The 25212-nt window shown below is 41.0% G+C and overlaps 1 protein-coding gene across 5 annotated transcripts in view; it reads left to right on the plus strand.

Moving 5' to 3' along the window:
* Positions 1–25212, plus strand: part of si:ch73-63e15.2 (protein strawberry notch homolog 2) — a 61990-nt gene that overhangs the window by 28185 nt on the left and 8593 nt on the right. For 3 of the 5 annotated variants that reach the window (XM_034146412.1, XM_034146415.1, XM_034146416.1), the window contains 23 exons: positions 10158–10334; positions 11698–11784; positions 12442–12547; positions 13162–13322; positions 13429–13562; positions 13654–13744; positions 13885–14028; positions 14132–14249; positions 14350–14455; positions 14634–14787; positions 14886–15062; positions 15382–15479; positions 16106–16188; positions 16518–16700; positions 17349–17470; positions 17598–17729; positions 19526–19661; positions 21015–21127; positions 22691–22762; positions 23316–23424; positions 23536–23607; positions 23714–23857; positions 24092–24186. In XM_034146412.1, the coding sequence (XP_034002303.1) occupies positions 10158–10334; positions 11698–11784; positions 12442–12547; positions 13162–13322; positions 13429–13562; positions 13654–13744; positions 13885–14028; positions 14132–14249; positions 14350–14455; positions 14634–14787; positions 14886–15062; positions 15382–15479; positions 16106–16188; positions 16518–16700; positions 17349–17470; positions 17598–17729; positions 19526–19661; positions 21015–21127; positions 22691–22762; positions 23316–23424; positions 23536–23607; positions 23714–23857; positions 24092–24186 (2814 nt within the window). The remainder of the gene's footprint in view (positions 1–10157; positions 10335–11697; positions 11785–12441; positions 12548–13161; positions 13323–13428; positions 13563–13653; positions 13745–13884; positions 14029–14131; positions 14250–14349; positions 14456–14633; positions 14788–14885; positions 15063–15381; positions 15480–16105; positions 16189–16517; positions 16701–17348; positions 17471–17597; positions 17730–19525; positions 19662–21014; positions 21128–22690; positions 22763–23315; positions 23425–23535; positions 23608–23713; positions 23858–24091; positions 24187–25212) is intronic. The other 2 variants (XM_034146413.1, XM_034146414.1) reach the window with 2 other exon arrangements.

The following is a 25212-nucleotide window of genomic DNA, read 5'->3' on the forward strand; positions in this document are numbered from 1 at the left end:
GTCACACATTACGTCTTTGATGCTCTCCTTCCCAGCCAGGAACTGTGACAAACGATTGTCTGTCTCACTCCTTCCTTGCTGTCTTCCAGTAAGTGTGAGAACCTGATATCATGTCAGGCTAAATAGCACTTTTGTCTGTTTACTTGATGGCTATTAAATATGGCCACGGTTGCATTGCACTGTAAGGAGCACTGCACAGTTTTTTTCTTCTATTTGTCCTATATTAGACTACACAATGTTAGTCAGTCAATGTGCTCATTGGTGTGAGTCTTGCCCATTTCCACTGAATCTCTGATTAAATTGTTTGGCTAATCCCACAACGTCAGCATTTATGTTCCTCACAGAAATCTGTGAAATTACACAATCGGGGGCGTCTGTTTTTCCCTGAACAATGTGTTTTGTCTAGTACACAGCAACTTGAAGATGGACAGTTTTTTTATTGTTTCTTCCATTTGTGCAGGCTACGTTGCCTTTATCCCGTAGACCATTTTCTTCTCTTGTCCCAGTTTGTACATAAAAAGGCACACATGAACATTGAAAGATGTTTTATTTCTCATGTTAATACCAATAATCTAGACATACTTTTCTGAAGCGATACCAACAGATGGGGTGGTAATTTATTCCAAAGTTGATCAGATGCTTATATGAGTCTTCAGCCGTCTGAGTTAGATGGTTTGTTCCAGATCTACAGTCTTTTTAGGGCAAATTTCCTGAGCACTGTTTTAAGACAAACTTGAACATTTGTGAATTTTGGCTTGAAAAACGAGGGGTGCCGCACGGAAGCCTCTTGGTGGGAACTTATTTGTAATACGTTAAACTTAAAGCATGACCTAGGCGTGCAGTTTATGGGATGTGAATAAATGATTGTGAGGATGGGTGAGAGCATGGGGGATGGAGTGATGATGAGTGGATGCCAGTAATGCAGGTTGCTACGCTCAAAATAGAGATTACATGTTGCCGTCTTGCTTATCTTGCATGTGTAATTGCAACAGTGGAATAATTCATGGGGGTGCTAGGTGAAAATACAGGGTGGTATTCTGGATAATTATTCCCGACTGTTAAAACAGTTCATGCAGGAAACAAGGTGCAGTAAATCTGTCAGGTGGCTGCAGTAGGATACGAATATTACATTTCAGGTTCACGGATCATCTAGTTTTACTGGTAATGAATAATTGCAGTTTCTTTGCACCAGTGAGTAGTCTTGGCAAAACGCTAGCATTTCACTTAACATTCCTTTATGCCTTTTGTTTTCCTTTTTTAACTTTGATTTGAGATAGAATTTAATGCATTCTAGTTTGTATTAATATGTGTCACCAACAAACTACTAACCTGTAGCTGAATGGTGTTATGTTATGTTATGTTATGTTATGCGTCAAACTACCCTTGTTCTGTCCCTATACTGTTGGGTCTCGAAAAAATTAAGTACATTTTGGTCAGAGTGTCTCTTTCCAATTTTCTCCATAAAAGTGGAAAATACATTTAGTAAATATTGGTTTTAACTGTTGTATAATATAAGCGTGTCTACTAGCCACCATGCAGTCGTCATAATGTGAAGATAAGTTGAACTTGATGTAATAGTCCCAGCCAATGAGCCTGGGGTTATGAAAGTAAATACAATCCCCTGCTAGAAGTTAGATGCTTGGCTAACAACCAAACCAGCAATTTACGGGCAACAAGCCCACCGTCATGAGTCACAGCGTGATAGTAGTTCACTGGCCGCAGGTGTGGGAAAACCTGGGTGTGTGTCATACACACGAGACAAAAGAGAGCAAGGTTATTTGGGGTGATACGAGAAGCTGTGAATATACACTTTAGACGTTCAGACAATTTTGAACCTTCTTGTTGTTTAGTATTGGTTTCCCACTAGAGCATAACAATAGGATATAGTCAAATGTCATTTCAGACTTCAAAGAGAATCTTCAGTTCAGGCTGTATACTACTAATTAACACACATATCAACATCAGATAATGAACTCAAGACATTAAAAGGGCTTGGTTTAGAGGAATACAAGTCCTAATAGGTAGATGTTTTTGTCCTCTAGAGATAATACAGTTTCCCTAGAGAAATTATCAAAAATGTCATTACCTCACTCAGAATGTACAACATTCTCAGTTATTCTTTAGGGATGTCCCATGTGCCTGTAGGAAATGACAGCCCCTGTTGCAAGGGTTGTGTGGTATGTTGACATTTCTTCATAACTCAGACGTCATCTTGCGTCAAGACTCCCCTCACACCTACTTTCCTCTGCACTGAACACGCAAGCTCATGCAGGTCATCACACATACACACACGTAGATTGAGATTGTGTACTTTTGTGCCCTTTTATTGACGATTGCAATTCTTCTCCAAAACCCACCATATTTTTTCATTCTTATTGGTCTATTGGCTTTTCATCATGGCACCGTTCTGTGGTTGACTTCCTCTTAGCACCCACCCCATGAAATCTCTCTCACTGCTTCTCTCTCTCTTTCCTCTGTTCTCTTGTTATTTACCATCTTGTGCTACTTTTTGTACTTGAACAAGAATCTGAATTTGCCAGACTTTTATTTCGTTTTATTTGCTGGCAGCACATTGTGGATATTGGAGCCTGTTTGCCTTGTTTCTAGTAGTGGGCTCAGTTGAAGTTTAAAGCTCTTCCACATGAACAAATAACAGTTCTTTGAACCAGCACCGTCATTCGGCTGCTAGCTGGGAACATTGACATGACATCCTTTTATTTTCCAGAACATATGAAAACACTGGAAAGTTCCAGGCGTTTGTAAGCAGCAACAGTTCATGGCTCACTTTACTCAGACTTGGCAGGACATGAAGACTTGCCTGTCATGAGGTTGCTGGACGGGCAATGCTACCTCGATTAGCATTGAATAGTCGGTCAGGGATAGGCGGGACTTGGCTGTCTGTGGGCTAGACAAACATGACATGATCATTTACTTTTGACCCTATAACCATTAAAGTGTAAATAGATTGAACATTGTTAATCTCTTTTATTTCTTAGACCAACATTTCAGCACAGATGTCAAAAAAAGTCAACCTGGGTATTAAATAATATTGTCAGAGGCCTTTTAAAATCATCTTTGGCTTGGCGGGGTCCTGAGTGGAGCTCTTTGTGCTTAGTCAAACAACTGAAGCTGTGACGACCGTTCTCTAGACCTGAGACTTTTAATTATCTGTGATGGACTTTAAAAAGTGTTCAAATGTGTCTTTTGGCTATAGGCTATGTGACTAAAGGGTCAAAAACAAGATTTAAATCATTCCAGGTGTACTCGTAAAAACACAATGGCTTTTGGACAAATTGGACTCTTGATCCTGATTTATGTCTGCATGTCTTCTAGAGTGAATTGGGGATACAAAGAGGTTTTATACTTTTCACAAAACACCATTGCAGATTGATTGAATACCTAATTTGAAAGAAGTGCAATTCCTACCAGTTTACTCAAAAACGCATCTATCAAAGAAGTGCTTTGGGAAATATGTCATGTCTGTTTCAAGACTGCAAGATGTTATAAGGAAACAGAAAAGCTTAGAGCAGTGCTATTAAAGTCACAGCCTAATAGATATATCAGAGTTGAAGGACATGCATACAGTTTAGCATAACATACCCCAGACAGAGAGGTACCAGTGGAGGCCTTTATGTTGAAGCCTGACTTAAAGCCTGACATAAAACACACACACACACACACACACACACACACACACACACACACACACACACACACACACACACACACACACACACATCAATCAGGTTCTGTTGACTGCATGGACAAGGTTAACAGCTGACCCCAGAATGGAGGGTCTGGGGTGGGGGTTGTTTTAGTCAGCTGATCAAGTGTGGGGTGGGTGGTTTAATACTACTCTATTTCTTTATTTTGCTGTGTTACACTAGGATACACTGTCATTTTGACTACCTACATTATAGTCAAGAACAAGGGCACATTGACATAAAAAGGCCAATTGGGAAAGCAGTTGCTGCTCTAAGGCCCCGCTCAAACGGGACCGTTTGCGTTTATGCACAGTATGCGTATTCAAAAAAGTCTTCCGTTCACATGCATTTGTTTCATTTAACGTGTCTGTTCAAACGAGGCCGCTGGAAACGCTGTAGTACATATGCTGGGACTGTAAGTGGCGCTGTAACTTCCGCCAAAATACACCAAAAGCCGCGAAGAAGAGCAACCGAGCAGCCCCGCTGCAATGTTGCCATGGCTACCCTTCTGTTTAAGCCCCGAAACTGAAAGAAACTGAATCTGTGGATATTGCATCCCGACCAAGAAGCACGTCTCCGTGGAGAGGGCGGCTCAGAAAGAGAGAGATATTCTCTACAAACACCGGGTGAGATCCTCCTTTGTCAATATAATGGATCAATGCATGAAATCTGACTCTGTTTATTTTGTTTAAGGAGTATATTGGGCGTTAACAATTCTGGTTTGCCTTTTATAATATTATTTCATTCAAGAACCCCTTGTGCGTTTAATTAACACAGCTATTTTTGATAGTTGCTACAGCAGTGAGCAGGAGAGGTGGGGAGAGGCGGGGCTATCGTTATTTTTTCAGGAAATATTTGTATAGAGGTGATTACACGGACTCGGTTGACCCCCCAGAGAGTTTTGTTTGCAAATCTATCCACCTTGGGACCCGTTATTGTTTGTGGGGTCAGTTTCTATCGGCCTCGTGTAAATAATAGGGCTATACGCACGCGAAACTATGCAGATACAAGCAGTTTTCTCCTCGTGTAAACAGCGCCTAAGACGCCACTGGACTTCTAACATGTTTGCTTTTAGATTTTAGTTTGCCTATATCAGTACACACTGCATTGTACAAAAGGCACATATTTACATTTCTCTTCATCCTTAGTGGCATAATGGTGCTTTTAACATAAGGCCATTTTTGTCCTGATTGATCTATGTGACTGACAATATCTACCAAAAAAGATGTTGATACAGATAAGTGTTGGGTTAAAGAGATCCTCTTCCCGGTCTTGCAGAATACTGTGGGAAAACAAAACTACAGTAAACACAAAAGGAGAGGCTGAACGTGCAGGGAGAAAGGGGACAGAGAGGGGTGGGAAACAAGGGGGATGGAGTTTAAAACACTAGGGAAAATAAGAAAGAGCTGACAGAAACATATCATGAGGTTATTTGAGGTGTGTGTTTGTCTATGTGGGTGTGTGGGGTAGGTGGGAGGACAGGGTGAGTTGTTTCCTGGCCTTGGAAAAGCTGGCAGTGGGTGTTTCTCAATCGCGAGTAAAGCTGCTTCAGAGCCACTATTTCAAGCATACTACGTCATCGAGTGCCGCCGAAGTACTGTTCCAATCTCCAGCATACTTGGAAATCTACCGAGCCCGGCGTACTCCGTTTGGAGAAATATCGAGGCTGCACATGAGTAGACTCCGCGGTCTTAAAATCCCCACAATGCTTTGCGCACGGACCAATTTCCCCAAATCTGTGGCGGAAGATGTAAGGCGGGGGCCTCTCATATGACGCACACCTGCACACTTGCTAGCCTGTTCCACTCTTTGTTTTCCGAATGGCAGGAAGTATTCTTGCCTCGCTTCTGAAGCAAGATGCTCGGCAGACATGTGCTACCAAGCAAGCGTACTCGCGATTGAGAAACACCCAGTGTATAGGAGGGGAAAGCCCAGGGCCTGGCCTGCCTGGGGCCGCGGCCTGGCCCGGCCCTGGCCCTGCCCTAAAGCAGGTTATTGAGTTTAACAGGATGTGGCCTATAGTCAGTACTTTTTACCTAATATTTGCTTTTTGATAGCAGGGGGAAATATAAACTGCGATATGTCTCAGTGAGGAAACTAAAGGCATACAACATGATTTATTTCTCATAATGGTTCAATAAATCTCCTGTCTTTATCTTGGTCATGAACTGCATCACAAATAATTAGATACAGGTGGGAAGTTGGTAAGGAATTAGTCCCTGTCGTTTAACCAGCGTCATGTTGACATGTCAACTGTTGTCGACATTCTAAGCATGCCAAAGCAACTTCTGGTGAGAAGGAGCAGCTGGCAGCACCATGTGTGTCCCAGGAGGCATGTGCTGTCCATATATTCCCGTTGAGTAAGCAGTGACTGAACCTACAATACAGAAGAGTTTAGCATACAGAATTAAAATAAATAAAAAGAACATTTGTCGAGTGTAATCAACTTTTCCTAAATTGATTTGAGAGGCTATGATTGTAACAGTGGAGGCTATCAGGACACACACGCTGCTGAACGTATTATTTTACAGACCTCTGATTAAGAAAGGTTATTATCTAATAAACCAAACATATATTTTAAACTATGTTGTCTGATGAAGGTTTTATGATTGGAGACTTGATTGTTTTTCCTTTATTGGTAACATTTAGAGACAAATACAAGCATGGAAATGTATTGTTTTATAAAGCTCACTAAAAGATAATGCGGTCAGACTTCCTTGTATGGTAGCGCCAGAGCTTATCACCGGTGTCACAACCAGTGTCATTGTACACGTTGCTGTTATTCATTTCAACCAAAGCATCTGTTGAAGCTAAAGATAAATGCCCTTTCACTGTTTTGTAATTGCTAATACAGATTTTTGACTTAATTTGTAGCACTTACCTCATGATAACAGATTCACTGTGTGTTACTTTTAAAGGAGGGGGTTATTGTGTGACAGATTACTCATCACACTGTAAATACATCAACCATAACGGATGATGAAACCAAGCTGTCTGTGGGTGGTTAGTGTGAAAAATGTATTTTTCCAGTTCTGATTCTTAGAGTTAATAACCCCCACCTTCAACCACCACCATCACGCTATGCAGCTCCGCTCTACAGAGAATATTTGCTCCTGTTTTTCCATTGCTTTGTGCCTCTATTAATCATCTCTAAGCAGACAACTTTCATTATCGAGGCACTCAAATACAATTTACTGCCTCTTTGGCTTTATGATGTGACATACAGTACATGCATATGCGTGTTATGCTTCTATACAGCGCTTCAATTGGCATACAAGGTTGTTAAAATGTCACCATGTGATACACCAGTAGTCAGAAGGATGCCAGTAACTGTGCGTAGTTTCTACTTTACTGTGATGGTCGTAAGGGAAGATTATGCTGCTGGGTTTAGCATTTATAGCAGAGAAGAAAATGGAAATGGAGAGGAGGAACACGTGCAAGGCAAACAGCAGAGTGAACAAATAACACTCACATGGGCTTTCACATGTTCTCCTCTGAACATGTGCAGATGGACCCATACTGTGATTTCCTTTTTTCCCTACCTATTCTCAGAAATTGCTGTAGAGAATTCAAGCAGATATTATTCCCTGAAAAGAATCAAAATACACACATTCAGATTTTGGATTCACAGTCAGGATAAGTAGTTCTACGGCTGTGAGGCTGTGTGCTGCGGAGGGAGCCCGATTAGCATCAGAGCAGTTGGAATTCAAGCCTTATCTCTGCTCGGCAGGACCCTCTCTCAGGAACAGAAGATGAGCTGGCCCTCGGTACGGAGCGCCAGGGGACAAACACTGCTGCCTCTGTTACGCTCTGCTTAACAACTCGATTAGCATGGTGTTCAGGTCGGTCCGACTTGGTTAGCATAAACCAACCTGCTGCAGTTCTCTGTTATGCGTTCATATCAGGACTCTAATAACAACACTGCTTCAGCAGCACAGTATGCCCTTACATAAATGTACATTATGTGGGAAAGCCAGAAGTTACATCCAAACGTAACACAGAGCAATGACCTACAACTTGAGCTTGAATTAATCCAGAGGGATGCTTATAATTACAGTCATTCATTTAATTACACATTATTTACAAGCGAAGCTATATATGACAGCCCATACATTTAATCTAGCTGTATTTCATATCAAATCTGAGTTTTTAGTTATTTTTCTAAATGTATTTATCAATTGTTTATGATTTATTCTGCTGCTGGAAAGAAACAACACCGTTTTCCTGGGATAGCAAGACACACAGCTGATAGAATAAACACAGAATATGGAGGAAGGAAGTATGGTAGAAAGTAAGGTTATGTGTTAGGGAGTGGTAGTGATATTTTACAGGAACCCTCTCTAAACACACCCCTCTGACACCCTAGAAAAGACAGTTGTTCCACTCAGCTGTCGACAGTGCAGAACAATTTCTGAGAGCCTGCTTTCTGAGCTCATGTCTGATCTTGCCCTCAGGAAGTACACACACACACACACACACACACACACACACACACACACACACACACACACACACAGACATATACACATACACATACACAGAGGGAGAAATAGAAAGAGAGAGGCGGAGTGAAATAGTTAACAAGAGGCCTTCTCTTATAGCTTCCAGTAAACACTGATAAGCTCAGGCTGTACCCTTGGAAGAGCTCTTTCCAAGACACAAACATCCCTACGTTACGGTGAGCAAGTTGTTTCTCTAACGTCAGAGGGCAAAAATATACACATATCTGTGAGGGTTGAGCCTCTGTTGGTCTTCCTGCTGTTTACCACCCTCACTGGGCCCCATTCCCACATGATTCACTCATGTTAACATAAGCGCTCTGCTTCTTGTCTTCTCATGCCTATGAAACATTTTCAGCTGAACTGTGAGCAACAGCTAGCAGGCAGCTATGACAAGTGAGCACGGCTTCTCTCATTAATCAGAAGCAGCATATTGTTGAGGTGGCAGCAACACAAAGTGTCGTGCATTTCTGTTGCCTAACAGTTTTACTTTGGGTTCGCACAGCATGTATTTTCCCTTTGTTTAATAGTCATCTTCAGTCATAACACCATGTTGTGCGTCAAACCCACTTATTATCACTGCTTGTTGCTGTACAGTATTCTTAGGTGAGAAAGTATTACTCTGTAAGAAAAACCATTTAACCATGTTTAAGTGCAGGACGGTTACAGAGATATCTAATACACATTTTCTTTTTTTAAATATTATATAACACAGTAGTTTGTAGCGCAGACAATCAGGCCTTAAAGGAACAGTTCAACATTTTGAGAAATAGGCTTATCTGCTCTCTTGCCAGTACATGTTAATACAACTCAGATGTCTCAATATATGTCCCTGAAAATGGAGGCACTGAAGCAGACTTACGTTTGCAAATCAAAGACAATTTTCTGTTTTACATGCCTATTTTTTGGCACTACTTTCATGGAGTCTCTGCTGGTTAACTGTCAACTGTTTATACTAAGCTAACTTAACCTGTAGTAACTCCATATATGCAGCACAGACTTATCAATCAAGATGACACTTTTCTTCTTTATGTTAGCTAGTTTTCTCAAATGTGGAACTGTCCCTTAAAAGTGAGTTAAACTGTAGTATTATATTCTGGAAGTATTCATGCTGCCTCATGGTCCTTTGTAGGGTGTAGTTGGAAAAGGGGGTGTGGGAACTTTCACACATGGCCCATGTAGTATAAATATACATGCACACAAACTGAAGACTACACACAGGAATACACATACACAACAATGTAGACCCATGTTCCCATTTCCCAAAACATTTCTCTCCTCTGTTCAGCCTGTTGTGTCTTCCATATTCTCTCCCCCCTCCTCGCCTCCACATCCTATCTCCCCTCATCCATGTTTACAAGTCTCAGGGGGCCAAGGGGTGCCTGTGAGGGGCTAGTTAAAGAACATGGCATGCTAATGGTTTGGAAAAGGATATGAATAGAGGGGCGTCTGGAAGGCAGCCATGGCTGAAATGACACACACATACAGACGAAGACACAAGCACTTTCATTATGGCCGCCACTCGCTTTCTATTTTATGTGCTCAACCTCACACATCTGTGTGTGATTAGATTTTGTTTAGGCTTCTCGTGTTACTCCCAAAATATTGCTGTGTTGGCTGAACTCCAGAATGAATGGGCCACCTTTATTGTCTGTGGTTCACTCCCAACTTTTCCCTTCTGAGGTATGCACCGAATAGTCCTCTGCTGTTTTGTGTCTGCTTTAGGAAATATATTTAGGATTTATTCACTTTTTTTTCTCCATGAAACTTGGTAATGAGAGTACTTGGAAATGTTTCTGGCTGTGGTTTTGTTTTGGCAATCCACATGTCATTTCACAATATTCAACTCTTTCACAGCTGGAAGGAAATCGGTATGTCTCGCTGCTCTGCTACAGATGTTGCCCTTTCTTTAGAAGTTGAACATAACATCCTCTCTCTTCCTCTCTGCCTTCAGGACCTGTCCTGCATTGATGACCTCTCTACAAACTCCCTGTTCTCCTCTCCGGCTGACTCGCTGTCGGAGTATGCTGATGCACAGCCCTTCATCAGCCCAGACAACCTGAACACAGTGCCCACCCTCTGGGACGTCAACACTAGTACCACCACCACACCAGCACAGAGCCAGCTAGAGGTCAGTAGCCAGCACCCACTCACACATCACCCAAAACACCCTCTGTAAACATTCGTGCTGTTCTGGCTCTCTGCAACCTTTCACTCTCATGTGGGACTTTTATGGTGTAGCTGGGTTCATGTTCATTCTTTTGAAAAAAACGAAATAGGCCAACACCAGTCACATCACAAAACCCCGGCACCAGTGCAGTCTTTTCATAGAAAACTGTTTGCTTTAATACATATTTGTATCACACAGTGCAGCAGTCACGTGGTACCATCGCTGAACAACAGATGTTCTGCTTGTTATCGACATTAGTTGCCGATTTTAGCCAATTTGTATCAATTATCTACTTGGGAAGTAATTAATTGCCATAATCAGTTAATGTATGTTTTAACCATGGCTAATGCTCTGCATCCTCAAATAACCTATTTAGCCATTAGACCACACAAAAAAAGACACTATTAAACCAATGCAGCCTTATTTAGCTTTTATGTTAGTGCTACACTTCTATTTGGACTTCTCCACAGCAAATTAGACACAAGAAGAAGAAACATAGTATCTTAAAATTAAACAGCAGGTGTAAAATATTATTCTTACTGCATCAATACAATTCTGCACACACAAACAGATCAATAGACAAAAATGAGACTCGGAATTAGGTCACTAGACTGTAAATAGGTATTACTTTGATCAGTTATTGCACACACTCAAGTTTGAGTCATCCAGTATTCTCAAAAAGTAAATACTATACTATATTGAATGAATGTTACCATTTGTACCAAGCTATATTGAGATTTCAGGCACATAAACACTATACAGACATTTTGAAACTGTTCACCAGATTAGCCCCCGCTACAGAGACTCGTATGAGACTTGAAATGATAGCCATCTTTGTTTTGGATTGATTGTCCCTCAGTGTAGTATATCATGATCTTAGAGTCAGTGATTTGAGGAAAGCGACTTTGTTGAGTGTTATTTCTCTATCCCTGCTTGGTTGCTGTTGAGCCCTCTTTGACTCAGAGGGTTCAGGGATATCTTTTTGATATGAATCAGATCTCATTCATTCCTCCTGCCTTCTGAAAGCCTTTTATATTCTCCTTTTCATTCTGCCCTAATTTCATCCATTATGTTTCCCAGACACACACGGCTTTATCTGCCTTTTGTTGTTGTTGTCGTTGGCTTTTCACCGCCTGACAACAAATTGCATTTTCTTGAGTGCTGCTCCATCAGACATCTATGAAGCGCCCACATACACTTATGCACATTCATATACACACACACTCCATATTCAAGGATTATTCATGTTTTTTGTGTTACTCTTTTCTTATGCATTGTGCTCTGTTTTCATTTGTGTTTCTTCATTTCATTTCATTGTTGACAGCAGAATGGCACCAGCAGGTTTCATGGCTTGGCCAGTTTGGATGATATAAATGCTATTATCAGCACCCCACCCTTAGGAGGATTCCAGGTAGCCACACCAACCCCTCTAATCTGATCTGTTATTAACCTGGGTTTAAGGCTTAGATTGTTTTTCATATCAACATAAAAAGCCACTAGTCTAACTCTGAGGGTCACATTTTGACAGTATATAAAGCTACTAGCATGTTAAGAGTTATAGTGTAATTGTGTATTCTCTGTATTACCACAGATGATGAAAGCATTGCTGCATATTGCATAGTGTGGACATTCTGCCAATGCACCTAGAGAATGGATTATTCCATATACTGCATTGTCTTTTTGAATAGTTGATGTGACAATACAAAGAGACAGTGTAATATTAACCTGTCAAAATGGGACCCTTTTGCATTTCCAGCTTCTCAGATAACATTACTGGATGTTGTCTGAATATGTAAAGCATTCTTTTATCTGCAGCTACAAACATGTTTCAAAGCTCTCATTCATTCTGCACCTTTCAGCTTTATCTGTTATTTCACTGTTGCCCTGGTTACCATACCCTGATAAGGGGTTTTAGATGTGCTGCGCTAACCTCTCTACTAACAGCTGACCTGCCTCTATCTTTCAGCTACTGTGTCTTTCCTTACTCGCTGAAACGAGAAGCATAACTCCCATATGTGGTTTTCATTAACGTGAAATACATACTCACCTTTTGTATTTGTTTGCCCAGCCTCAGAGAACACAGCCGCCCCCAGAGGAGGAAGAGGATGCTGAGGAAGAAGAGACTGATGAACTGGGACATGTAGACACATATGCTGAGTACAAACCCTCCAAATGTAGGTTACTAGACTGAATTACAACATGAAGTTTTAATTTATCTACAGTGTTCTGCTTAAAGAGGCCCTATTATGCTTTTTTTGTTTTTTTCACTTGTACAATGTCCTGTAGTTTGTTATAAAGGTAATGAAAGAGGTGTGCAAAGGCTAAAATCCTAAAGTTTCATCTCTCCCAGACACTCCCCCACTGCCGGGAACGTCTCCATTGGACTCCTTTTATTTACTTCCGTAGCATAGTGACATCACGGTGTAATACTCCTGCTTTTATTGGCTAGCAATCCAACACATTGAATTGATTTGCTAGGGGCAGTACATTTCCGACACTTCTCTAGGCGGTTCACCAATCACAACACAGCCAGCCAGATAACCAATCAGAGCAGACTCTTTCAGACGGAGGGTGAAAAGAGGTGCTGCAGCACAGGCAGTATGAGAACAATAAAGAGCTTTTTGAACATTAAAGCATGGAGACATGTCCCAGTAAAGGCACAACATGTGTACCTGAAAATAAGCATGATAGGGCCCCTTACAAAAACAGGACACTTTTCACATTATGGATGTATCGTTCATGTTTGTAAACTGTTCCCCTATTTAAACTGCTGTTTTCCTTTTTCTAGCCACTATAGGAATTTCTCATCCTGACATAGTGGTGGAGACCAGCACTCTGTCCAGTGTCCCTCCTCCTGACATCACATACACTCTGTCTATCCCTGAGCCAACTGTCAGCGGGGGCCTGCTGTCCGCTCTGCAGCTTGAGGCTATTATCTACGCCTGCCAGGTACACACAACGTGCATGTAGCAATTATTCATTCTGTAACTGTGATGGCTAACATTTTATTGCCCATGCATCTTTGTTTATATATTTGCTCTTTGTGCACCCTCAGCAACACGAAGTTATCCTGCAGAACAACCAGAGGGCGGGCTTCCTGATCGGAGATGGGGCGGGGGTTGGAAAGGGACGCACTGTGGCAGGAATCATCCTGGAGAACTACAATAAGGGAAGGAAGAAAGCACTATGGTAAGAGAGAATTACAACTCTGATTGACCCCAGAGTGGATAAATGGAGCAGATCCCGACTGAATGAATGACTTTCCTGCTCCTGCCCTCAGGTTCAGCATATCCAATGACCTGAAATTTGATGCAGAGAGAGATCTCAAAGACATAAATGCATCATTTCTTCCTGTGCATGCCTTAAACAAGGTGAGTGTGATGAGTTAATCTGTTTTTGGCAACTGTTTAAATGATGCGTGCATCCAAGCAAATGAAACGAGCTGTATTTGTAAACAGGGTAAATTAGCTCTGTATTTCACAAATGCTATCCATTTGATTTGTTATTTTAGATTAAGTATGGAGACACAGCTACCTCAGAAGGAGTCCTATTTGCAACTTACTCTGCGCTGATCGGAGAGAGCCAGGCAGGAGGGCAGCACCGGACGAGAATCAAACAGATCCTGGACTGGTGCAAGCCAGACTTCGACGGAGTTGTATCCTTTCATTCAAAAGACCTCACTGACATCTGACAGTTTTCAAACACGAAACGATATTCTACGTCTTTGTTGTTATGCCCTTGACATTTCTCCATTACAGATCATTTTTGATGAATGCCACAAAGCCAAGAATGCCACATCTACAAAGATGGGCAAGGCAGTGCTTGACCTGCAAAACAAGCTGCCGCGGGCCAGAGTGGTGTATGCCAGTGCCACAGGTAGGCAGACTCATAAATAATCACACAATCTTACATGTGCATGTGTAATGCAATATGAACAAGCATTTAAGAATACATATTTTTTAAATCTCTACCCCAGGTGCCTCTGAGCCAAAGAACATGATCTATATGAGCCGCCTGGGAATCTGGGGTGAGGGCACGCCCTTCAGAGCATTTGAAGACTTCCTGCATGCCATCGAGAAAAGGTTTGTAGGGTGACATGTTGCAGAAAGTGTTATGTGTTATGTCTGCCTTTCAATCATGTTGACATATATCTTCAAATTGCTGTGCCAACTGGCAAATCACTTGCAATCAGTTTGTGGTTATAGCTGGTTGATCCGTGATTTTGTTGTGTTGAAACATTTATATGCTGTTCATAAACAGAGGTGTCGGTGCCATGGAGATCGTTGCCATGGACATGAAAGTGAGCGGGATGTACATTGCCAGGCAGCTGAGCTTCTCAGGGGTGTCTTTCCGCATTGAAGAGATCGGACTGGACAGTGACTTCAAAGTAGTCTATAACAAAGCTGCCCGACTGGTGAGCATCATGCCCGAGTCTCTTCCATATCTGTAGTCTTTTGGTATTTTCTGCTAGATAAAACAATAACAATTGTGACGGTTCACATCTGTGTGCAGTGGGCAGAGGCGCTGCAGGTGTTCATGCGTGCAGCGGATGAGCTGGGCCTGGTCAGCAGGAAGTCTCTGTGGGGGCAGTTCTGGGCGTCTCACCAGCGCTTCTTCAAATACCTCTGTATTGCAGCCAAGGTGCGCTGCCTGGTGGAGCTGGCCAAGAAAGAGCTGCTGGCTGGAAAGGTCAGCACAACACACTGTCACACACTGAGTCATATAGTATATATAATCTAGAAGACTCTTCAATGGAAAGTCCAAGCAGGAAATAAATGTCTGTAAATGTAGAACTTCATAGAAATAATATTGTTTTCTTTCTAGTAAATAAGAGTTGTTTTAAAGTATTGTTAACCATATTTGACACTTCCTTTTACACATGCTGAGTCGAATGCTTTAAAGGATGTTAGAATATGTCCCATCTAATGCCAGGAACGAGTCCTCAATACTTCAAGTGACACAGCAGACCTGTTTATTGATGTGTATTTGTGTCACCTCAACCCCACAGTGCATCGTTATCGGGCTGCAGTCGACCGGAGAGTCTCGCACCAGAGAAGTCCTGGATGAGAACGACGGCCAGCTCGACAGATTTGTGTCTGCAGCAGAGTGAGTGAAAAGGAATATTTCCTTTGTGTGTTTCTATAATATTAATGTTGTTATAAAGTTGTTTGAAAGAGTGTTGTTTATTTGAAAGAGCGTGTTTGTGTGTCTGTTTGGAAGCGATAGCAAACTGGGGGTTTCTTACATTTCATTTTGTCGCTTCATCAAAGTGATTTGCCAATATTGAGGCGAATACACCCTCGATACATACATTTTATATAAGAACTAGTCAGTTTCAGGCTTTAAAAAGGTTGCTTTTAGGTGGCACATCAGATCATCTTTGTTACATAAATGCAGTTAAAGTCCTCACCATTTATCCTCAATAAAACCAAACAATCTCTGAACATTTGAGCAGCTATTTAATTATCGAACAACGTCAGTCAAGAATAACAAGTGAGGGAGGATACATGTGATGAGCACTCTGAACTGGTTTGACCTGAACCTCTCAAAGCAGACATGCCTGAAGGTTTGAGGATATTAAATCACACACAACATGTTTGTCACCCTGTCAACAACTGACAGTATAATTAGGCCAGATCAGAAATGTATGCGGTGTCAAACTGTCACAACTGTCCGGTGTTGTCCGCTTTGCTGTCAGATTAAATGTTTTTCTCTTTTCCTCTTTCCTTTAGGGGAGTATTCCAGTCGCTTGTAACAAAACATTTCCCGTCAGAGAAACAGAGGAGAGAGAAAGCCCCGGGCCCAAAGAGAAAACGTAAGTGCCAGCATTTGTACTCTACATAGTATTAGAAAAAATATGTTTTTTAACCTTGTGAATAGCCAGAACTCAGCAGACATGTCAGGCATTTGCCCTGCAGTCTAATTGACCAGTTAACAGAGTGTTGTTTGTTTGTATATAAATATATTTATGTGTTTCTGGCTGTTTGATTACCATCTGCCAGCTTTCATTGTCTGTGAAACACAATTTTCTTGCATTATGCTTTTATTTCTTGGCCTCTCATTGAGTGTGAATACAAAAAGTCAAATATCTTAAGCTGTAATACTAATTTTATCATTTAATAACATGATGTGTCCTCCAATCAGGGAAGCCAAGGGGTCGCCATCCCAAGGTACCCAAGCACACGGTGGACAGCGGGGGTGTGATCAACATCAGCGACGACAGCAGCAGTGACTCCGATGGCATGGACACGGACTCCAACTCCTCACCAGACTCCCTGCTAGACAATGATGATGTCATTTTTGTTAACCACACTAGCCACCAGACAGGTATGGAGATGTTATTTTCTCTAGGTAGGTGTGTCCAGTGTTGATCAAATACTTGCATGTCTAGACCGAGAAACTGCCTTCTATAGCCTGTTGTTATTGTGACACTCAACTATTTGGTCAAATAGTTCTTACCTTCAGATTCTTAATCTAGCTTAAAGTTTTTATTTTTGCTTGTTTGTTCATTGTGTAAAAAACATTTCTTCTGCACATTTGTGGATAAAGGTTAGGCTACAGTAATGTCAGGAGTATTATACTATTTGTAGAATAAGATTTTAAATAACTCTAAAACGTTGCCAAGTCCACAAGTCTTTTTTCTTTTAAGTAGATTGTTTCCCATTCACATCAGCCTTCTCACTTGAGCCAGAAAACGTTTTGCTGTCCTTTTAGCTGCACACAGCGGGAGGAATGCACCTTTGTTTACAGTGTAGTAACTTAGTAAAACCATGAATGAAATGTATATAAGGAGTCAGCATGTCGTTGTATCCCTGTGAAAGACACTATACCCCAAATTGCCCACAGTATTGAATTTATATAAGTCGCTTTGGATAAAAGTGTCTAACAAGTGACATGTAATGTAATATAACCACAATAACAACCTTTGGAGGTCAGGGTTACATGGTTCATTTCCTCTTTGCTTCCTGTTCACAGCCAGGATAGAGGAGATGAAGCAGGGGCTCCTCAGTAAAATATCCGTGCTGGGAAAAGAACTACCTCTCAATACCTTGGACGAGCTCATCGATAAGTTTGGAGGACCAGATCAAGTCTCAGAGGTAAGAGCAAAGAACGATAAACTACCGCGCTATGTGTTTCTAATGAGCCTAAATGGTGTCACTGTCTCCACTTAAATCAATGTATTATTTATTTACTTGACATTGTGATGAATTTTTTTTCCCGCAGATGACTGGTCGCAAGGGTCGTGTGGTGCGGCGTCCTGATGGCAGCGTCCGCTATGAGTCTCGGGCTGAGCAGGGTCTGACCATCGACCACATCAACATCAAGGAGAAAGATCGCTTCATGAGTGCAGAGAAGGTCAGAAACCCCAATCAATCAAGGAGAAATAGGTCCTGCATGTGACATTTCATGACTTGGCTGCTAACATTCTGTATCTTAAAGGTCACCTATTATGCAAAATCCACTTTTTCATTTATTTTGTACATAAATATGTGTCCCCTCTGTGTAAAGAGATTCTGAAAGTTTCAGGAAAAAAGATTCACTCTCTTTTTGTCCTGATCCATTTATATAAAAACCTGTCTGAAAATGAGCTGATCAGATTTTGACCACTTTATGATGTCATAACAGTTTTTTGGCTTGTGTAACCATTAGCCAATCACCAACCAAGATAACACCCCCCACCTTATCACCTGAATCTCCTCCTAGAGCACCATTGTGTTCTTTTTAACCAAATATCTCTCAGAGGGGCGTGGGGAGTGGCTCCTTATTTTCATCTAAAGTAACAGACAGAGAATCAGCACTTTTGAAACAGGGCTGAAACAGAGGGGATTATGGGATGCTGCAATGATCTGATCTGTTTGGTATTTTGAGGCAAACACTTCAGAGACATGTTTTGTATATATCTGAGACCTATAATATTACATGTTACTTGTTAGACACTTTTTTATCCAAAGTGTATAATATATTGATGAAAAACAGTATAATAGGAGACCTTTAACCTGTTAAGCCCGGATGCCCCCTAAACTCAGCTAACTGACTATACGAACCATTTTTACCGAAACAAGTCTCACAAGAAGCGTCTAAATGAGCCCTGAGCGAAAAAATGCTGACGCACTTAGCACAGAACTCACAGTAGAAATACTTTATTACTTATCGGATCTGCACAAACAAGATATCAAGCTGAGATTCCACAGATTATAGGGGTATTAGTTTCATCACTGTGTGATCAAAACTCGCGGCAGGGGAAGCAAACCCAGAAATCACACGACGTAGCTTTACGGAGCAAAAACGGCAAATAGTCTTACCTTTGCTGTTGTTCTGATCAAAAGTTGTGTTCAATGGTATTAAAACGATAAAAACGCTGCTGAAGGTTAATCCATAGGTTAATCCAATGTGTCTGTGTCACTTTAAAATTATTACTGATAATCCATCCTCATATTTATGGCAAAAACTGAGTTTTCATATATAGCTGCTATGATAGCTACGAGAGTGTATGACAGCTTCCGGTTTTGGGCATTCTGGCTATGCATCACTCTATTCACCAATGAGTAATGTTTAGATGGAGTTTTAGGAACTTCCCCTCGATTCTATTGGCTCTAACGGTTCAAAAGAGATGTCAATCATCAAAATCGACCGATGGGTTCCAGAGATATGGAAAATGCACCCAAATGACCCCAGAAGTGGGTTTTTATTTCTTAATCTCTCTAAAAAAGTCAAATTTCACTTGTTTTGCATCAATCTTGATACAGGGTACTTATTATATGTTATAGTGTGGATTCCTAAAGCTTTTAGTCTACTATCCCATCATTCAAGGGTGGTTTTCACTAGAAGTAAGGTTTTTCTTTTAGACGGACACTATCATTTAATTTTTTTTACTATGTTCAATCTGAATTTACTTTAAAATAAAAAAAAATCTATATTGATTCTGACTTGTCTACATCCAACTCACAGGTTTATCATTGCTTTGAGAACAAATATTATTAATGTACCCCTTTTAGAAGTGAAGATATAGTCATTTGTTCTGGGAATGTCATTTTCAAGCCTGAGACCTGAAAAACAGGCTCAGGGTTTATTTAGCAGGTTAAAGGAAGGTACTGCTTTATGAACATTGTGCAATAAGATTTTTTTACTAACTATCCTAACTTTTCCTTCAGTACGTGGCCATCATCTCTGAGGCGGCCAGCTCTGGGATTTCCCTGCAGGCGGACAAGCGAGTGAAGAACCAGCGGCGCAGGGTCCACATGACCTTAGAGCTTCCTTGGAGTGCAGACAGGGCCATTCAGCAATTCGGTGAGTCAGGAAATCAAACAATGAGTCTTTCAAAAGTGAACAGGAGAACATGGACCGCAATAAAAGACAACAAAAACACATTCCTTCTTTCCCACAGAAACCAGCCAGGGTCTTTTTTTGTGGTCTGAATCTTGGGTATCTTAAGCTAGCGCTAGCCTAACTGTGTTTCTGGTGTTTGCTGCTTGTTAAATGTGAGTTAGTATTTGCATAGTAAGCATGACTTAGTATAGCGAAGAATTTCAATTTAACATAGTTTAATTGTTGTTATAGTGACTAGTTCAATCTGCACATTTTTTAAATAAGGTAGTAAACAGGAATACATTAAAGTTACTATGTAGGAAATTGTGAAAAGGTTACCAATACAAATATGCTCAGTCAGAATAAAAATCATCAATTTATTTTCCCTTTTTTCATATTTATTTTTTTCAAGGTCTGAATATATCTCTACTACCACTACTACTTTTTTATCAATGAGCTGCAATTTCTTTGCCGCTGCACTTTAAGATGTAACATGTTGAACATTGGGCTGTGTATAAGCCTGAAACAAGCAGCCGTTTCAGGGTCAAAGGCTATCAGGAACGTTAAAAGATAAATGTGTCAGGACGGGGTCTCTCCGTGCAGCCCTGCCTGGGTTTATCTCTCACTCTCATGTGTAGAACAGGATTACCAAATTAGGACAAAGGCGGTTTTGTCTCACTGAAACACTCCTCGAAATGTGCGGTTTTCTTTCTGTTAGTCTACATGGTTAAGTGTGAGTCTGCTGCCAGGCAAAGGCAATAATCTAGTCAAATAGCATCTCAGCATACTCTCTCATACTCACTCAAGCACACTCACACACCATCGTATAGGACAGGATAAATAAATAGTTTGACGTAATTATAAAACTGCTTAGTAATAATTAGTTTGTAAGCAGCCTTCTTTCTTAGTGTCAGACTCTCATCTTAATTCTTGTTTGGCAGGTTGACACACACACACACACACACACACACACACACACACACACACACACACACACACACACACATTGTTACACTTATATTCATTTCCTCATAGAGGTTCTAAGGAAATCTTCTCAGCTTCCAGTTACTTGTTGTTAATGAATAAGGCACTGTTCAGGGTCTGAAACTGTCGATTTAAGAACAGATCTCATCTGATGTTGCAAAACTTCTTATGTTGTCATCAAGATCCCCTTTCTTACTCCTCTTTTCTTAGGAAGAAACAAGTTGTCATCAAATCTGTAACTTGTTTTTGTCTGTCTGGATTTTGATACTGTCTGTTGAAAAATGTTGCACTCGGAGTGACTTGAAATGTTATCAATAATGTCTTATCATTGTTTTTGTCTTGTCTCTGCAGGTCGCACCCATCGGTCCAATCAGGTCACGGCTCCAGAGTACATCTTCCTCATTTCCGAGTTGGCCGGGGAGAGACGTTTTGCCTCCATTGTGGCGAAGAGACTAGAGAGCTTGGTAAATAGAGCTTTTATAAATGTGAATGTGTGGGTGTTGGTGTGTTGCATTTCCTTTTATTTTGAACAATTTGTACTACTTTTATGTGTAATTTTCCTGTTAACTGAGTGAAACCTGTCTCATGGGAAAACAATCATTTTCATCTTGTTGTCCTTTGGATTGTGAGAAGAGTGTTTCTTTTGTAAATGGAGAGAGTTAGTATTTATTGATTGTTATGGGTTGCCAAAACGTTGCCCTCTCAGCCTCACTCCTTGCCCTTCCTGTGGCACGGGGTATTCCCAGGCTCCTCCATGGAGTCTCTTTTATTAGCGGTTCACTTGAAGTTACATCAACTTTTCTCCACAAACCTCAAGGGATTCTGGGTCTTCCCCTTTCTCCGGCTCAATAACGGAAAACTGAATAAGCAGAAAAAGCTAAAATGTTTGTCTGAATAATTTATAACTCTCGGGGTTACTTTCCATAATTATCAATGCATTTCAGTGCAAGCAGTAATTTATTTCCATAGTGACACAGCATGACACTTCTTTTGGGAAAACAGCAAGAAGGGTTCCAGAAAGTCGTTCATGCGGTTGCCAGCTTTGTTCGGTAAATCAGCATCAAGCATAGGTCACATGTCCTCTGCATGCCTGAACCCGATACAACACACACATGCACACGCGCACACACACAGTCGCTTATACTTGGATTGTTGACGATCCCTAGAAACGGGCAGACTCCAGATCAGCAGTGAAGTCATATTTGGCTCAGATATTCTTTGTTTTGGTATCTCAAGACATCTTTCTGTGTAGGCAGAGCCAGCAGCTTGCTGATCTTCTGTTGACTTTGCTTCTTCTTCAAGTTTTCCCTCACCGCTCCCTTTCCAGTTCACTTAAGATCTTACGGGTATGGAAGATAATACAAAGGCAGGCTGGGCTTTTAATTATACCCATCATAAAAATAAACTTGTGTTTGAATGATGTTTCTCCATTATATCACAATGCTGCTGTTTGATGCAGAGTCAATGTACCTGCAATACAAATGTGACCTTTTTCAAAGTGAGACTACTATCGAAGGTTCAATCCCTGGATCTGTGACTGGAATTTAACTTTGCTTTAGATACATATTACTAGGAAACAACAGCTGTATCAGACATATTTGCTAAACATAGTTAAACATTTCCAGGGAACTCAAAATTCTTATTATCTTATTTTGAAGGGATTTCTGTACTTTGCCAACTTCTGAATATTGAATTCAATATCCTCACTCCTCAATTATGTTAAATACTGTTTCTCTTATCATTAAAAGAGCAGGATCTATGAACGAGAGGGCAACAAGTCCACGCTCTTAGCCATTGTAATCAAAGTAATCCTCTAACGGCTGCACATTATCCATTCGTGTAGGTAATGCTCATCCTCTCATACCAATGCTAAGCAGTGAAGTCGGGTTGTGTTCTATTGATGAACGGCAAACACAGATTTATCCGACGTCACTTTGTCCATCTGTATTAATGTGACGAAGCTCTGAAGGCTGTAAACCTAATACTGCTAATACTAATAATACCACTTGTGCTAATCCACTTTGCAGGGCGCATTAACCCACGGAGACAGAAGAGCCACAGAATCCAGAGACCTGAGCAAGTACAATTTTGAGAACAAGGTAAGAGAATGTAACTGACTTTTTTAAGTGTGAAAACATGATTATTTTTAACTTTTTAAGCTTTAAAGGTAGAGTAGGTAAGTTTGAGAAACCGGCTCGAGATATACTTTTTGTTATATTCCATGGAATGCTCTTAACATCCCGATAGCAATGAATATCTTAAGTGCTTTGACAAAAAATCCATAAAAAAATGTCATCTGTGGAAGCCGTAGTACTGTAAAAAGCACGACCAATCATTTTAGCCGGCCCGGCTAAAATAACTGGATGGCCAACCTGCCTGTCAGCCTTCCATCGGGGCACAAACTTATCTCGTGCCCTCATTGGTCATGTGCGCGTTCGTGTGTGTTGGAGGAGGGGCTCTGTAAGGAAGTGGCAGATTTTCTCCGGTTGTGTATTTTCTAATTCTCGCGATCTCGAGCCGGTTTCTCAAACTTACCTACCCTACCTTTAAAGAGGATTTATTTTTCTCACTGTTCATTTGTGTTGCTAAATTCCTAAGTGATTGTTCTCAGATAATGTTCCTATACTGATTACATGCCCCTATTTCTTGCAGTATGGCACCAAGGCTCTAGATAAAATCACCAAAGCAATCCTTGGCCATATAGAGAACAAGGTGCCCCCTCCCAAAGGATACCCTGGGGGTGAAGCCCTGTTCTTCAGAGGTGAGTTATTTGAGGTGTTGTTTACGGTCAGCATCTGTAAACAGAGAACCAACTCCCAAGCATGTTCACTGTGATTGATCACTAAAACTAGTTTGTTTTTTCTTTTTTCAGAGATGAAGATTGGGATGATGGATGTAGGCATCTTTTGTAGGGAGCCACGCTTTGGGATCAATACTGAGAAAGGTAGAGTGTCCAAGATGCATGCAGACACAATTCCTTAACTCTATTATTTGTTTATTTGTGATGAAAAAATGAGCCACATTAATTGTTCTGCGTTTTTCTATCCCAGACTGCAGCATCACAAAGTTCTTAAACCGCATCCTGGGCCTGGAGGTCCACAAGCAGAACCATCTCTTCCAGTACTTCACCGACAACTTTGACTACCTGATCGAGAAGGATAAGAAGGAGGGCAAATATGACATGGGAATCCTAGGTATGGAGGTCAAATGTGGAGTTTAAGCACTTGCATGGTGCCACTGTTTACAGAACATTAACCTCCATCAGTGTGGATTCTAACATCGTTATTTTTAATGGTTGTTAAATCGGGCAATAGTGTCTGTTCCTTTCTTCTATTGTCTGTGTGCATACCATACATTTGTCAGACCGTTCCTGATCTTTTAATGTTAGTAATCGTCTTGGTTTGCTTGCTCTCTTTTCTCTCTGGCAGACCTTGCTCCAGGTAACGATGAGATCTATGAGGAGAAGCAGGAAACGTTCATGACGGTTGGAAACCCTCAGGATGGACAGGTTGTTCTCTATAAGGTAAGCACCTCATCATCTCATGTCGAGTACATTGTTAGATAGCTTTTGTGAAACATGTGTTGTGAGACTAAAATCCTATGTTCAAAATATCATAATTGTCTCTTGAGATACTCTCTTGAGATACTCCTTGAAATCTGCTTTATTTTCAACATGATCTAGTGTCTTGTCTCTTAAATAATCCTGTAGCGGTATTGGAGTGGAGCAAACTGGTCAAATCATGTAAAACTGCTAAAATAAACAGCTACAATCAACAGCAATTCTTACATTTAGTAAATAGTAACAAATTAGATGTTGAAGAGAAGCTGTGAGGGTATGGATCAATCCCTTCAGACAGTGTGAGGAGCAGAGGCACATTAACAGGCTGATCTTGAGGCATCACACATCCCAAACAAAAAGGTTAATTCTATGAATAAACATGACCCCAAAAATATGCAAATCTTCTCCTCTCTCCTTTTATAATAAACCCAGCGGGGCTTGAAGGCTCCCAACAGACCAAAACTATGAAAGTTCACGTGAAATGCCAACAAAGCAATATCCACTGATAGTCGGAACATCCAATGAATGAGGATACATTTATTCAAGATATCCTGACAATTTTTGCACAGTGCACAAAAGATTTGCATACAAAGAAAGTTGGTAAAGAATGTGTTCCACATTACCTGCAGACCAAGAGGTAACTCGAGAAGATACCTCTAGACTAAATGACGATTGATGTCACTTTGCCAGAAGTAAGGCTGTTATCATGCAGGATTAGCCCATGGCTAAAGGGGGCCTATGTAGACACGAGTGGCAGATGAGAACAGGATAATTACGATAAATCTTCTGCTTTCGGCTGCAGGCTGACTTGCCTTTGACATTTCAAAGTTGTAGCCAAGCAGAACGCTGCACAGCTAGGACCTGTTATGCAAGTATAGAGGAATAGTGTCTGTTGGCATGAATGAGTTACAGAACAGGCCTGCAGGCACAGATGCCAAGAGTGTCACGGCTCCTCTGGCCTTCACCTGCAACTGAAGTCAGTTATCGCCA

Source organism: Trematomus bernacchii, unplaced genomic scaffold, assembly GCF_902827165.1.
Source record: "Trematomus bernacchii unplaced genomic scaffold, fTreBer1.1, whole genome shotgun sequence".
NCBI classification, from domain to species: domain Eukaryota; kingdom Metazoa; phylum Chordata; class Actinopteri; order Perciformes; family Nototheniidae; genus Trematomus; species Trematomus bernacchii.